At 34.5% G+C, this 14,807-nt stretch overlaps 8 protein-coding genes across 8 annotated transcripts; 6 read left to right on the top strand and 2 right to left on the bottom strand.

Annotated features, from left to right (window-relative positions):
• On the top strand, nucleotides 218-3,677 carry BMR1_02g01200 (Protein transport protein Sec24-like At3g07100; the record flags this gene model as incomplete). The annotated part of the gene is given in 6 exon segments (XM_012792558.1): nucleotides 218-1,379; nucleotides 1,399-1,538; nucleotides 1,561-2,012; nucleotides 2,034-2,598; nucleotides 2,619-2,994; nucleotides 3,469-3,677. The coding sequence occupies 6 exon segments, from the start codon at nucleotides 218-220 to the stop codon at nucleotides 3,675-3,677; spliced, it is 2,904 nt and encodes a 967-aa protein (XP_012648012.1).
• Nucleotides 3,678-3,814: 137 nt separating this feature from the next.
• On the top strand, nucleotides 3,815-5,070 carry BMR1_02g01195 (hypothetical protein; the record flags this gene model as incomplete). Its single annotated transcript, XM_021483136.1, has 8 exons — nucleotides 3,815-3,941; nucleotides 3,962-4,102; nucleotides 4,124-4,307; nucleotides 4,329-4,387; nucleotides 4,408-4,490; nucleotides 4,514-4,643; nucleotides 4,665-4,882; nucleotides 4,906-5,070. 8 exons carry the CDS (start codon nucleotides 3,815-3,817, stop codon nucleotides 5,068-5,070), a joined length of 1,107 nt encoding a protein of 368 aa, XP_021338092.1.
• Nucleotides 5,071-5,227: 157 nt separating this feature from the next.
• Nucleotides 5,228-6,692, top strand: BMR1_02g01190 (LTV1, protein LTV1; the record flags this gene model as incomplete). The annotated part of the gene is made up of 6 exons (XM_021483134.1): nucleotides 5,228-5,371; nucleotides 5,394-5,813; nucleotides 5,835-5,914; nucleotides 5,936-6,214; nucleotides 6,236-6,455; nucleotides 6,477-6,692. 6 exons carry the CDS (start codon nucleotides 5,228-5,230, stop codon nucleotides 6,690-6,692), a joined length of 1,359 nt encoding a protein of 452 aa, XP_021338091.1.
• BMR1_02g01185 (large subunit ribosomal protein L13) lies at nucleotides 6,693-7,474 on the top strand (the record flags this gene model as incomplete). The annotated part of the gene is made up of 6 exons (XM_021483133.1): nucleotides 6,693-6,781; nucleotides 6,803-6,935; nucleotides 6,960-7,128; nucleotides 7,152-7,216; nucleotides 7,238-7,296; nucleotides 7,318-7,474. The coding sequence occupies 6 exons, from the start codon at nucleotides 6,693-6,695 to the stop codon at nucleotides 7,472-7,474; spliced, it is 672 nt and encodes a 223-aa protein (XP_021338090.1).
• A 105-nt stretch (nucleotides 7,475-7,579) lies between these two features.
• BMR1_02g01180 (RNA methyltransferase, putative) lies at nucleotides 7,580-8,799 on the top strand (the record flags this gene model as incomplete). The annotated part of the gene is made up of 7 exons (XM_021483132.1): nucleotides 7,580-7,657; nucleotides 7,678-7,755; nucleotides 7,776-8,010; nucleotides 8,032-8,107; nucleotides 8,129-8,314; nucleotides 8,337-8,467; nucleotides 8,489-8,799. The coding sequence occupies 7 exons, from the start codon at nucleotides 7,580-7,582 to the stop codon at nucleotides 8,797-8,799; spliced, it is 1,095 nt and encodes a 364-aa protein (XP_021338089.1).
• Nucleotides 8,800-8,908: 109 nt separating this feature from the next.
• BMR1_02g01175 (xeroderma pigmentosum group C-complementing protein) lies at nucleotides 8,909-11,205 on the bottom strand (the record flags this gene model as incomplete). Its single annotated transcript, XM_021483131.1, has 9 exons — nucleotides 8,909-9,096; nucleotides 9,119-9,464; nucleotides 9,487-9,660; nucleotides 9,682-9,916; nucleotides 9,937-10,445; nucleotides 10,466-10,555; nucleotides 10,576-10,618; nucleotides 10,640-10,920; nucleotides 10,942-11,205. The coding sequence occupies 9 exons, from the start codon at nucleotides 11,203-11,205 to the stop codon at nucleotides 8,909-8,911; spliced, it is 2,130 nt and encodes a 709-aa protein (XP_021338088.1).
• Nucleotides 11,206-11,367: 162 nt separating this feature from the next.
• On the bottom strand, nucleotides 11,368-12,572 carry BMR1_02g01170 (Proliferation-associated protein 2G4; the record flags this gene model as incomplete). The annotated part of the gene is made up of 4 exons (XM_021483130.1): nucleotides 11,368-12,175; nucleotides 12,198-12,307; nucleotides 12,330-12,421; nucleotides 12,443-12,572. 4 exons carry the CDS (start codon nucleotides 12,570-12,572, stop codon nucleotides 11,368-11,370), a joined length of 1,140 nt encoding a protein of 379 aa, XP_021338087.1.
• BMR1_02g01165 (conserved Plasmodium protein, unknown function) lies at nucleotides 12,946-14,766 on the top strand (the record flags this gene model as incomplete). The annotated part of the gene is given in 8 exon segments (XM_012792551.1): nucleotides 12,946-13,374; nucleotides 13,394-13,625; nucleotides 13,646-13,752; nucleotides 13,776-14,252; nucleotides 14,275-14,431; nucleotides 14,452-14,506; nucleotides 14,551-14,613; nucleotides 14,634-14,766. 8 exon segments carry the CDS (start codon nucleotides 12,946-12,948, stop codon nucleotides 14,764-14,766), a joined length of 1,653 nt encoding a protein of 550 aa, XP_012648005.1.
• Between the last annotated feature and the right edge of the window lie 41 nt (nucleotides 14,767-14,807).

Below are 14,807 nucleotides of genomic sequence, written 5' to 3'. Positions count from 1 at the left end.
TAGGCACTAAGTATATTTAAGGATAAGAAAATTTTACACATTAATGAAACGATCATAAAAAATATATATATACATATTAATTGAAACAATGTGTATACATTAGTATTGCTCAATTGGTTGTGAATTAAATGCTTGTTTAGTGTTCAATAACTATTATTTGTGCTTTAGTTAATCATTGTCGTATATATAGTGGTATACGCATATTAAAGATGTGAAGATGAACAACAATTTGTATAGGAAAAAATTGGAGGGGAATTATGAGGACTCGAACGCATCAGAGGCTTCTCCGTTATATAATAACAATGATAGCTCCCGGTACTCAGGTTATACCACTTCCCCTATAAAGCACCAAAGTACTGCACCCAAAGATAATCTACAGAACATATATTTAACCCCTAACATTATAGCTCCTTCATCTTCAAATGTCAATTTATGGAAGCCAATGACAGAATCATTACAAACACAAACTATACAACCCAGCTCACCTGTAATTAATAATAGTCCAATCGATTTTTCAAATAAATCCAGTACCATAATAACATCAGACGAATATATTCCAACAAATCCCAACGTATACACTTTATGTGATAAAAATATTTGCAAAATTGATCATAAAGAGATCCCACGGCCACTAGATAATTTGAAGCGTTTTAACGATGAAAACGAAAGTGTGACAAGATACAATACTAGTGAGATAAATGGGCCGCTAAATAATTTGGATTCTTGCTACATAGTTGACGATGGCAATGCATCGCCTAAATTCATGCGTACTACGCTGTATCAGTTGCCAAGATTTTCAGATTCCCTGGAAAATTGCCACATACAATTTGCTATAATCGTCCAGCCATTTGCTCCCACTGCGGTAGGCCAAGAAGTCCCATTAATAGATATAAACGAATCATTGGGTGTTAGCGACCCGGATAGGCAGTATCTAATTAGGTGTAAAAATTGCGGCGCTTACATAAACTCATTTGTTCTGAGTAAATCAGAAAACGCAGGCAAAATTTGTAATTTGTGTGGTACGCATTATATTCTCAATGATCATGAAAAGGAAGTTCTCGACAAATTATGCAATGAGACATATCATAATCCTCGTATTTTATGCGGAAGCGTGGATTATCTTGCCCCTCCTAGTTATCATTCTAGGAAAACAAAGATGATAAACACTGAGCAGCAAACAATGAATGGCATGAGCATGTTAAGTTTATCAGCCAATGAACCATCCAGTAATAATTTTGGGGGATCACCTACAAGATCAATTCAATCAGTTAAATCTTCAATGACAGAGCCTATTATGCATGACATTTTAAGTAATCACAAAAACAAGGCGCCATCTCATATATTAATAATAGATTGCAACAAAACTTCCAAATCACTCAGTAATTATCACTAATTTAGATTTGAAATCTACCGTTTTACAGGGCATAAAATATTGTTTGAGCCAAGGTGATATCAATAATTTTGAGCAATTGGAATTGTGTATAATTACCTATACTAATAATATACAATTCTACACATACAAACATGGATTTAAAAATGTTGGTTAATCTATTTATATAGGTCCTCATAGTTTCTGATGATGAGCCCTTCATTCCTTGTCCATTAGATGACATCTTTGTTAGTATCGGGTACAATAAAATTGAGGACATTTTCAGTTACTTAGATGGCATTTGCAATTTTGATGCAACTGGAGATAATACTAAAGAATGTGGAGCGGCAGCTATGCAGCTGGCTGTTCACATTCTTGCGGAAAGAGGGACCAGTGGCACAGTTACCGTATTTTATGCTAACCCGCCAAATATCAGTAGCGAAACACATGGTACAAATTCCTTTGATTCGGAAATTAAGAAGTTCTATAATGGAATTGTCCTACAATGTTATGAATCAAATATTGCAATTGATGCTTATTTTTGTCTCCCATCTGAAATGCTGGTCAACTTCGCCAGTAATACTTACCTGTCTATCCAAACCGGGGGAAAGTTTAAAATATACAGCAAATTTGATTACAGGAGGTAGCAAATCTACTAATTTAGGGATTATGTGAGCCTGTACCAAGAGATCTATCGCAATTTAACGATGCAGTATGCTTATGGTTGTGAATTGAGGCTTAGGTGTAACAAGGGGCTTTTTGTCAAGGATATGCTCTGTCCCCAAACTATACCAAAGGCTATAGTTGATAAGTATACATTAAAAATACCACGTATTTCTCCTGATTGTTCTATTGCATTTGTGATGGGAATGGACGATATTCCCGAAGGGAGAAATGCAGTCTATGTCCAATGTGCCTGTTTACACCTAAATACCGCTGGTAAAACTTGTGTGAGGGTACATACATTGGAATTGTCTGTTACAACATCGACCAATAAAGTGTACAAGTATTCGGATGTTGAATCTATAATCAACATTTATATGCGTACCCTTGCATACAATCTGTTGAGGTTCAAACGGTCCATAAGGATTAATGTGCTAAATGAAATGGTGGAAATCTTGAGCGCCTATAGGCGTCTTTGCGTTGCATCTACACCGGCAAATCAACTAATCCTCCCTGATTCGCTAAAATTGTTGCCTCCCTTTTGTATGGCAGCATTCAAATTAATCGTAAGGGTACAATTACTCAGGCATTATACAACGATACAGAACTCACGCATATTAAAAGTGTTTTGTATAGATCTCTGAGTTGGGGCGTTTCTCAGACTATGTACATTTTCCCCAAACTTTACAGCCTAGGCCGTGATTACAACTTCATCGAGGACAATGTGAAATTTGAGCTAGTACCAACTAGTGGGGAATATGTATATTCCGATGGAATGTATCTACTTGATAATGGAAGTGAGATACTTTTGTACTTTGGGATACATGTTTCGCTGAATGTGTTGAAGAAATTGTTCGGGCCAAACTTCAATAACAGCAATTGGATGGATGCCATATTCATTAACAAGCACAACGATAGCATATTATGGGCTGACGCGGAGATTGGAAAGTCTGAGTTGGCAGGTATGCAATAGAAGGATTTATTTGAAGAGTAGCCGATGAAACTAGTTGTGTGATGGTTTTTCATTTTGTGTTAACGTGCTAAACATTAAAAATTTTTCTGTACTAAATCATCTTTTATACAACAAACTAAGATCTATATGTGATTAGGTGGTGTTATTGAATTATTTTTTGCGACTAAATGACAAATCTCCCATTCATTTGAGATAATATTTGTGATGTTATATTTTTAAGTAATTTGAATTATAATTATCATTGATGAAGTGATCAATCGTTAATTTTCTATGTCATATAATATTTATCCCAGTTTTAATTGTTATATGTTGTCATTTCACAATTAAAATAAGCATGTGACCTAAAAAATTGCTGGTCATTGTTTTAATATATCATCAATTGTATAGTAAATCATTAGATATATTTCAACATTGCGATAATTACACCTTCTTCACTTCGTTATTTTTATTTTGACTCATGTAGGCAAGATACAAAACTGCATTGATCTCCTGCGTAAACACGATAAGTCGGAATATTTTAAGCAGTTGCGGGTTATCGCACCAAAAACTCGTGGGGAGGAGATATTCAAAACCTTTCTAATTGAGGATTCTTACAAGCTAGAACCCTCCTACATGAACTTCCTCTGTGATATACATGCCAAAATTCATTCGATGATTGATCACAACCGCTAGCTGTTTTTTGGTACAACTTCCGATGTTTTTAGTAATTTTATATCTTATTTATTGGCTCTTTTGTTAGCTGATGGGCGCTACTAGTTAACGTATCTATGGTTAATAGTATGCTAGTCTAGGCTCAGTGGTGCTATGATATGTTGCTGAGAGCTGTGGGTAAAGGACTGGCCAAAGTGTTTTCAAAATCAGCTGAAGTATTATTTTTGCAGTCTGTCAAGTGTGTTTCAAGTTTTTTACCCTCTCCAGCTGATTTTCCCTCACTAGGTATTCACGGATTCACTCAGAGTCGCTACTTTACAATGCAGGCTATTACAATCGTGTAACATTTACCCTTTACATACAAATTAGCAGGATTAGATTAAATAGTTCTAAACATGAATATCAGATATTGGTTAAAACTGCCAATGAATCGCATAATAGTAGATGTAATTATGAGTAACATACAGGTTTCCGCAACGAATACATGAAAATGCCAGTTGATATGGCATTTAAGCTAGTAGTTAAACCTTACTACGCTAATTTGTGCATTGAAATTGTTGAGAGGAAGTTAATTGTAGATAAAGTAATCGCATCACTCAATATTGATATCGATAACGACATTATAGGCAGAAGTTTTCCCAAGAACAAGAAGTAATACAATCATTCATATAGATACGATCTTTTGAATGGGGGAAAATATATAGGTGACATAACACTATCATTCCACCATGGTAATATATAATTTACCCAGTACCATGTATTGTTCATTTGGATAGTGAATTGTGGCACAAAGCTGTTATTAAATTCGTAGAATGCGAAATGGAGGTTTCAGATGTAATCAAAAATATTTAACATAGTTTTTAGATGGGCCTGATAGGGAGGATAAATTGGAAATTATGTCCACTTTGTTAAAGGGGCAAATGTATATTCAGTCAGCCAGTGGTATCGGATGGAAGCGGGGTTATTTTAATGTCGTCAACAATAATGGTACTTCAACTTATAAATTAGATTATTACACATGGAATATATATGAAAGTGAATTATCGTGCATAAAATCAGGCAAACCCACAATCGTTATTCCTATGCTGATGATAAAATGTGTAACTAGAGAAAGTGAAAACACATTCAAAATAACCTACCTAAGTGGCGAATGTGAGGAGGAGTTGACTTGCAAACATGAATTTGCAGATACATGGGTTGAAGCTAGCAATTTTTATATACAAATGGTAAGCCGCAGTCATTAAGATAGTTAAGGCGCCACTTAGAACATTTACCCAGCGATATATTCAACATAAGCACTGAAAGTTCCACTAATAAGTGTATCAGAAGCACAATACATAATTCAGTGGATCAGGAAAATAAATTGCCAGAGTGTATTAAAGAGATGTACACCTTTATGAACTCCCCGCCCTAACTGTGTGATTGTAGGCTTTATGGAACATTTTGTATACTATGTCATAATGTTATTTTTTAAAATAAAAATTGGCCCAATGTACCCTATTAACTGTATATAACATTATACACGACATAGTGATACCAGTATTATAGAGAATGGATGTAGGGTAGTTAGCATGGTTAGTGGTAGATGTAAATTTAAGAGCCCTAATTCTGTATCATTTAAGCTAGTGAATCCTGGATCTTGCGATTTTGAGAACAATAATAAATTGCAGCAAAGAGTGTTGCAACCAAATGTTTCATATAACCGTTTGAAAAGTGTAAGTTTTTAACTTATGGTAGAAGAAACAGGAAATACATCAGGAATCTGGCAATATATCTGCAAAAGGACAGTTGAATTGTTTAAATAATGATTTAAACCTAGAATATGTGCATAATTCTGATTCAAAAAGCCCAGAATCTGGTACTATATCGCATTCAAGCAATACTAATATATTAGATAAGGATATAATAGAATTGTCTGATTGTTACTTTCCATTGGATGATTACGATTATTCTCAACATTTGAGGACCATAAGAGACACAAATTTTATACCATTCAGGCAATTCGTACATAATGAGTTCATTAGAGTAAATGATGGGAATATAAATAAGCATGATAATTTGTCAATTTTGGATAAAGATGTAGAAGATGAATGTGAATTGGAAGAGGAGATTGATGATGATTTTGTATTTCAAGCGGCAGGGACCGATAATCTGGATGTAACCAAATAAATCACTTAGGAAATTGATATATCGAAAATCATTTGGGGGGAATCAGCCACAAATTATTCATCAAGAACCCCATTGGATAGGAACATTAGGTAATAATTTGTTCTATTTAGTATAAAAATAGATGGTGATGAAGTTGTTGCTCAAGATTCACCAAGTAGTGATTATAGTGAATTTGATCGATTTATTAATGAATATGACGATGGTGGTGATAATAATGCGGTGGTTGCCAAAGATATTGTACCAATGGCACACAATAAAGTAACTGATGGAGTTACATTAGTTCCTGTGGATAAAGAACTTATTAACAAAATCGTGAACATGGATTACATGAGTGAAAACGATAGCAATTTCTCGGATAAAACTGATTCTAACAGTTATAATGACGATTGGTATGTAATAATTTCAAGTAGGGATTGCGAAACAGTGATCATAAGTTTAAGCAATTTGTTAAATAATCCTAAGAAAATCTCACAAACAAATAAATTATTGTCTAAGGAATCCAATAAGCTAAGCGTTAAATTTGATAATATCAACTCTAAAGGCGATAAATCGCAAGAATCGACTCAATCTACAAGGGGGAAAGATTGTGATAAGGGACAAATGGAAAATCTTATAAATGAATTGCCACCTGTAATTTAAAATGTTACTCAGATTGTCGTTACTAGAAGGAAGGACGAAACGCCAGAGGAGAAGAAACAGCGAAAATGCTCTGTAAAACAGGCAAGAGCTTTAATTAGACAAGTGAAGAAGGAGAATAAAATTTTGTACAAGAATGTTAAACTGTCACAGCAAACTGAGAAGGCTCGTAATGCTTACGATATACCTAGTGGTGTCAGGCATTACGTAATGGGTGGTCACACTAAGTAGATGAATTCTTTGAGTAGAGTATTTTTGGGTAGATCCTTTAGGCAATCCTTCCACGAATCTCCTATTAACCCCTTTGCTAATCAACAATGGTGATACGGCACTTAACACAGGGTTTCAACGCCCTTTCTGAAACGCAATATGCCCAGTGAATCTCCCCTAGCAGCTAAACATGAGAGCAAAGGGGCTATAACAATACTAAATACCCCAAAAGGTAATTGGCATATAATAGACCTAAAGGGTAAAGTAATACTTAATGATTTTATTTAGACTGTAGGAGGGGCAGCAGCTCATATAGCAAAATTGCTACAGGGGAAACACAATCCCACATTCACACCGAACGAAGTCTGCGGGGATAATGTAATAGCGGTCAATGCAGTGCATTTGACAATGAACGGGCATTCATGGGATACAAAGGTTTATAAGTTTCACCGCAAGGGTAAGTAAGGCTTAATGACTTAGCGGATTCTAGGGGCCCGAAGATTGTCACGGCTAAAACAGTCATGGCAAACAATCCGGCAATGATTGTAATCTAGATACTAATGTAGCTAAACTTGGCAGTAAAACGAATGCTACCACCATCCCGACTTAGGAACATTTGGTACAGGTTTGTAACTAATGAATCCAGAAAGTTATATGTTTACGGTGGAGCAATACATCCTCATTGGGATATACCTCAAGTTATAGTTCCTGTCAAAGAAAAGAAATCAAACCCAGATAAAATAGGACAATCATACACTCTGTATCCAGTTCAACACTCCGATACAACATTACTGATAGAATAAATGTATTTTTAATTTTTTCATAATAACAAAAAACATTGTAATTCAATTTAGAAACTAGGCACTTTTTTAAAAAACAACTTCCTTATTATTCAACACTAGCACTATATGGAATCGCCCGATAGTAATAAACGCAACCGAACTGACGGCTATGATTTGATAAAGTCACTAAAACACATTCCCCAAGTAACTATTAATTGAAGTAGAGGATACCTTTCCTAGGTAAACCAACCAGCTCCACTGTTTCAATCGCCATTCCAATTTCAATTCTGGCCAACTGTCAGGTGTAGCAATTATGACATAGACAGAGGAGTTGAGGGCATATGTCGTCGGTAATATAGCACGAACGTGTGCAATATTTGGAATCGCAGAAATTGTGCTATTTAATGACTTTGAATCTCTGAGCGAGAATGAGTTGAAACGATACAAAAATAAACCACATATGCAACCTCATAGCCTCATGAATTATTTCACACTCATATTGGAATATTTGGAAACACCACAGTATTTACGCCGCAGTATATTTGATTACGAAAAGGGCAAGTTGGTTTGTTATTTAGATCTTAAATTTGCCGGGTTACTAAATCCCTTAGACGCCCCTCATCACATGCGAGCTAATGAATGGTTGCCTTTCAGGTATATTAATCACATATATAGGCAAGGAATTTTGCTACCTGGATATAGTATGGAAGGTGGGTCTGTTGATTGTGGCTTACCCGTTCCAGTCTTAGTGGATAATGTTAAAGATTATTTTAATGTAAAATTGTCACGAAAAGAGAAGAAAAAAGTTAATATTGAAAATGTAAAAGGGGGGCAAGTTATCGAAGACCATAAGTCCAATCGGTATCAACAGTAACTCATGTAGAGTTACCGTGCAATTGGATATAAAATCGCTATCATTGTGCGCTAAACTCAAATATACGGATGGACAATGTCAAGAAGAGGTACAATTTAGCGGTAAAATTGTTCCAAATTCACTTCCTACAACATTAATGGGTAATTTCACTTGTTAAATAGGGTTATATTGGGGTTATACCGTTAGACAATGTCAAACCTTTGAAGAAATATTCACTAGTGTGAACTATGAATATGACTTGGTAATCGGTACTTCAGAGCATGGAGAAGTAATAAGCGGACAGTTTAAACTGCCGAAATTTGAACACTTGTTGATTGTATTTGGGGGGCTGAAAGGGTTGGAAGTTGTTATTGATAAACCGGAAAAAAAGTTTAAGTACTATATAAATATATGTGAACACCAGCATTCCAGAACCATTAGGACTGAGGAGGCGATAATGATTTGCCTCGCCAGGCTTTATCCATTTGTTTAATTGTTCGTTTCAAAATTTGTCATTTCTATTTCTAATATAATACCTGCCGATAATTGGCATTAATATTGGCGCAACTGTTGTGTAATGGTGTACATAACTATAATAGATGTTAGTATGTATCATGTTCCATGATATCGTGTTTGTCTACACTCATATTTGCATTTATCAATTTTGCCAGATTTTTGCCTGAAATACGTTTTGGCTTATCCTTTTTATATCTTGAAAGTGTCTTAAAGCATATTTTCCAGTAATCAATTGTAACATCCTTATTATTTCTATTTACATTGTCCAGTACGACTATATGATAATAATTACTTACATATATATGAATCTAGAAATTTAGATTTGTCACTAGTGTTAATGACTATACCATTAATCATGGGTTTAATTTCAATGCCTTCATATCTAAAAGATACTAGAGCTGGGCTGTGTGGTATTTTGGAATGGTTTGCAGCCAAATTTATAATTTCTTGGTGAAATCCGCTTATGTGCAAGGAATCGATTGGTACTGTCCTATTACCTGTGAGATCTATATTTCCAAATGAATTAATTGAATCTGTAAATGATTTTATGAGTTCAGGTTCGGTTTGGTCGATACTGAATAATTCGAGAGTATTGTATGCAAACTCTAATAGTCCTTTGTTGAAGAATCGATGTGACAATTTCTATGTAAATGGTATGAATTACCTTCTTGACCTCAATTGTTTTGAAGGGACGTTGATTGGGTTTAAGTTTCCTCATCTCCCTATGCCAGCCCATTTTAGTCTTCAATTGCAATATATCTTTGCGATAATATATCTTTTCGCCATTTAATGTCCCTGCAATTTTAGCATCACTGGCAATTGCTTGCCTAGCTGTTAGCTGATTGAAATCTTTATATACCTGAGATTCTAAGATAAAGGTAGGATGGTTTAGTATCCAAGATTTCACATTCGTATCTCGGATATTATTAATTTTGTTGGCAAGTAGATTATCATCCAAATGGTGTAAAAATTTTATATGTGTTTTATATCTACCAATTTTTTCGCCATTCAACGACTTAAATTGCAAATTTGAAATCAGTTCTGACAGCCACTTGTGAAACTTGTGTTTCCTCTTATTTATTACATTGTACCATCTAAATAAAGCCATGCCTACTTGTTATGGAAACACATAGTTAGATCGTAAAAGTATCCATAGTTGCAGCACGAAACTATGTACAGTCCCTTACTATTATCATCCTTTGTATACTTGATGTATGATTCTATGTTAGTGTTATACTTGTTTGATAAAAAGTTTGATGATATGTCATAGTGGTCCAACATATGGTATATGCTACAGATATATTTGTTTGGGATACTTAAATCAGTTAGGTTGTTAGCATTAGGGGAAAATATTGCATATTTGACCTTTAAATCTATAGTGTAGATAAATATCTTTTCAGGCTTGAAGATATATATTTCATTATTGTAAACTAATTTTGCAATGTTTTTTTTTACGCAATTAGTGTCGTTATCTAAATTGACTGTGTTGTACAAATTCGAATGTCTTGGCTTTTTTATAACTTCATACTGATAGTCACCAAATGAAAGGTATTTGAAATTTGCCAAGATCCACGATTGGGTTATGGGATCATACACTTGTGAAAGTGTATTAATTTGTTTGTTCTGCATAAATGTCTTAATACCTTGATTTTGGTTGGCTCAATGTGCGTTTTGGGTATGTCCAGTATAATGCGGCAAAAATATCCAAATGAGCGGCACAGAGTAACAAAAATCTGAATTAATTAGTAGTTACAATTGTTGCTATAATTACCGGCGCCTTTTTGAAGTATATACATCTGTATTATTTGTGTAATTACCTGAAAATTTTGAGTAAAAGTGCACCCTTTATATACCTAGTATTTAATTCGTTTAGGCACCAAATATCATAGCCCTTTGAGATATAGAAGTTTCTACAAACAAATTCAAACAATAATTTTGGGCTACTTTCATTATTGTTCAATAAATAAATAGATAGTGTAGCCGCTCTAGTGAGGGGATGGTCACAAATATCGGATAAAAATTTCAAGTGACAAAGCCATGCTATTAGGCTAATTTGCCTTATCATTTCATTAATCCGTAATATATATCCATCGCTTAACTAACTATTTAATTGTATTACCTTGGAATCAAGATGTTTTTTGCGTAAATAATCTTTCCATGATTGACATACCAAGTTTATATCGTCAGTTTGGTTATATTGTGGCGGAATGTGTGCTAATTCGATGTTATCAGTATATATTAAGCCGTTATTCTGTACTTTATCAGTGGTTGAGATGTTTTTATTCTTAAACTGGTGTATGTCTGTATCAGATGTTGCATTTTGGCCGTATTCATTAACCGTGATGGTTTTGTTGTCAAATATCTCATCATCCAAGTTACACATGATAACTAAATTGCTAAATTAATGCATTGGATTGTTTGTATATGATGGCTATCATGTGTAGGGTACATGTCAATATAGGTATATAATATGATTGCTAAGGCACGGGCAATGAAACTAAAGTCTTACATATGTATAATGAAGTTTATAATTGAATGGGAAAAGTCAGCTTGGAGCTGGTGCTTCAGTTTTAGAAATATTTCCGCCCTTTGACTTCTTTTTGACATTCAATGGAGTGCTTATTAATTTAAGAATTTCCGTGTTCTCCAATGCAGGGTCTGATTTGATCTGCTCTTCATTGGGAATTTTAGCGCCTGTAATGCGTTTTGGACCATTTGGAAGGAGTAGAATTGTACACTTGAAATGGGCCACAAATTCGCCAGGCTTTTCAGATAAAATGGGATAGGGTTGTAGTAGCCCATGGCGTAAGGCCTCTGGTAATCCAACTAGCATAGCTCTTTCATCCTCTATTGAACGTAGTGAAAATGGCATATGTAGTGCCTTTCTGTTGACCTCCGAAATGAAACTTCTACCTAATGTGGTTTTTAAAGTGTAATTGTTTTGTGGCTCTCTCCTGTATACAGTTGTCTTATAGTCAGTACCACGAGATTTGCCATCACCAGTAGATACTAGCACATCCAATGAATAGACTTCATTCACACCAAAAGTAAATTCATCAGTTTTATCTTCTATTCGTTCATTGTTAGGAAAACGTTTTTCCCCGTGAATAGTGTTCCTTTTCAGTTCGTGAGATAACACACCACGTAAAGGAGTGCAATTGAAGATTGATGAAGCCTTAGATATTGTTTTTGTAACTTGTGAGCTGGTGTTTCCAATTTTTATCTCCCTTACACCTGCCTCATAAGCTACCCAAGCTGACTTTAATGCAAGTTCAGCCTTGGGGTTAGACTCGCCTACTATCAACGAATGAGCTGCTACACAAATATATCCGTCAATGTGGCAACCCATTTCACTAGCATTAGTGTTTAGCTTACATTTTGACTAGATCTCCTTCGGCGATAATGATGGTATCTGTCAGGGGGGAAGAATGGCTACATATTTCATTTATTGATATGCAAGTGGGAAATGCGATTCCCTTTGATATCTAAATAATAAATTTAACTTACCACCTTGCCCTTAACCTTCTTATTGTATACTTTAGCAGTAGATTCAGTTATATGTTTATCTCCAAGTACGCATAAATCGTATACAGACGCACCTAAATAAATCAAATTAATACCCTTTGAAACATTTGAGATAACTTTTTCCATAGCTTCATTGACAATTTCTGCTGAATTTATGTACTTGGTTATGACATCCGAATTCGCCAGTGTACAGTCCTCCGCCTCTGTAACTTTTAATGTATCCATGAGACAAGTTTTTTAGAAAATATATGTGACAGCATCAACAAATTGTTGTTAAAATTATACAAAATGATAAATAATGTGACAAATTTGTTATAATTTATCCACCAAAAATCTATCCAAAAACACAACAAGTGCAGCACTAACACTACCGACACCATAAGTCATCACGAATCCAAATCTGACAGACATTATTTCAAATTCTATGATTTTTTCAGGCAATTCTACTTATATATAGTCATCAATTATGTATATTGTTTATCTATATATGATATTATATCGTAATATGTGTAGTGATTTGGGGGGGTTAGGTTAGGCATTTATCATTATGTAGTTAATGTGTTTTCATGGGTAATTAGTTTTAAATTTGTTTTTGTCAATGTTTAATAGTAGCTCTTTTAATTTTGGCTACAATTCCGCCGAAATGACGGCCATTTTAAAGTCTGATGGGGGTATCACTATGTATGTGTCATGGATGAGCCCATTTTCTCCCTTAATACACAGCACAGTTCATTTTTGCAAATCTATTCATTCTCAAACAACAAAGCGGTTGCTGTCTAATGTGGATAATTCATTGTTTTGCAATGGAGATTCAATCAGTATGGATTCTACAACTAATTACCTAACTATATGCAAAATTGCAGCCTTATACAACAAAGAATTGGCACCAGTACAGTTATTAGAGATATCTAAATTATATTCTTCAAGTCCTGACTCAAAAATAAATTTGGCACTGTATAACAAACTTACTGGATTAAATAGGCAATCTGATAGGGTTGAAATCGATGATTTACTAATCATTTTGCAGGTAAACCCCATTAATTCAGTCATTATCCAACGCAAATATAAGAAATTATGATGAGTTTTCATTTTGCAGTGAAGTTATCAAGAGAAAGTTGAACAAGATGTACAATAAGCAGCTACGGGAAGGTGAAATTAGGAAATATAAACCGAATAAGGATGGCTTATTTGCCATATTTTATGTGTTTACAAATGCCAGAATCCTTCATTTTCCTTTGTTTGAGATTCTATGCAAGCTATATATGTCATTTGTAAAGGGTTAGTGTTTTTTCATATAGATTCAAATTGGTATGAATTGGATACAATTGTTAAATGTTTAGCAATGCACAAACATCGCAATCAAACATTATTAAATGAGATCCAGTCAGCAATTGCAACCACATGCGTATTAATAATTTATTCATATAGGACCAAATTACTCCTGAAACTGCAACTAGACTGTTGTATAATTACTCTCTTTTATCTAAAGTAGACGAACCACTTCTAAATTCACTAGAGAGGCATATATATCGCGTAACAAATGCTACAAAAACTAGGGGGCAATATGTTGAGCAAATAATTAATAACAAAATTGAATTGGATAATTTCAGCGCAGGGCTAATTTTGTACAGTTATTTGTTGCTTAAATTGATTGATTATAAATTAATTGTCAAGCTTCTAGAGTTACAAAAGGATTTTTTGCAGAAACTACCTGAAGTAATTGATACTTTAACCGTTAAGGAGTTGGCACATGGGAATAGATTGTATTTCATAAGATCATACCTAAGAGTATTACATAAGGAATTTTACAGAGAACTGCCTATAGAAATACGGGTATTGCTTAGAAATTTGACACTGATAAATCCTAACAAATTTGACATTAAGGAAAGAGTTTTCCAGCAAAAAGTGACCAGTACAGATTACTTAGGTTTCGTGGCATCTTACAAAAATGAGAATTGCACATTCACTATCAGTATACAGGAGTGGGTTGAATTTGGATATAGTGGAGAGGGATAAACGGGTGGTATGGCAATGCAATTCTTACCACCGTTTCTATGCAAACTCTTTTAAACTCACAGCGCAAGGTATACATCAATTAAATCAGTGGAATTGGAGCATGAATTGATCAGATCTCTTGGCTATTGTATAGTTAATATCCAGTACTACCAATGGAACAGGATGATGTATAAGTGTTTTTATGTAGGATTAAGGATACAAGATTTGCATACCTTCGCATGGCAAGATACTACGCATTGCAAGATCATAGGTATTTAAATTATGATTTAGGGAATTTGACAAATCTTTAATGGGTTGGAATTTGCCTTATTTGTGGAAGAATAGTAAAAAGTCCCGTATCATGGCAAATGTATCCTACGCGTACAACTACCAACCTCTCAGCCATTCACCCTATACCCACTGATATTGGCACTTGCCAAAAACACTTACGGGCATAAATAGTGT

The sequence above is a fragment of the Babesia microti genome, chromosome II (assembly GCF_000691945.2).
Source record: "Babesia microti strain RI chromosome II, complete genome".
Lineage (NCBI taxonomy): Eukaryota > Apicomplexa > Aconoidasida > Piroplasmida > Babesiidae > Babesia > Babesia microti.
This window is presented reverse-complemented; position numbering and strand designations above follow the sequence as displayed.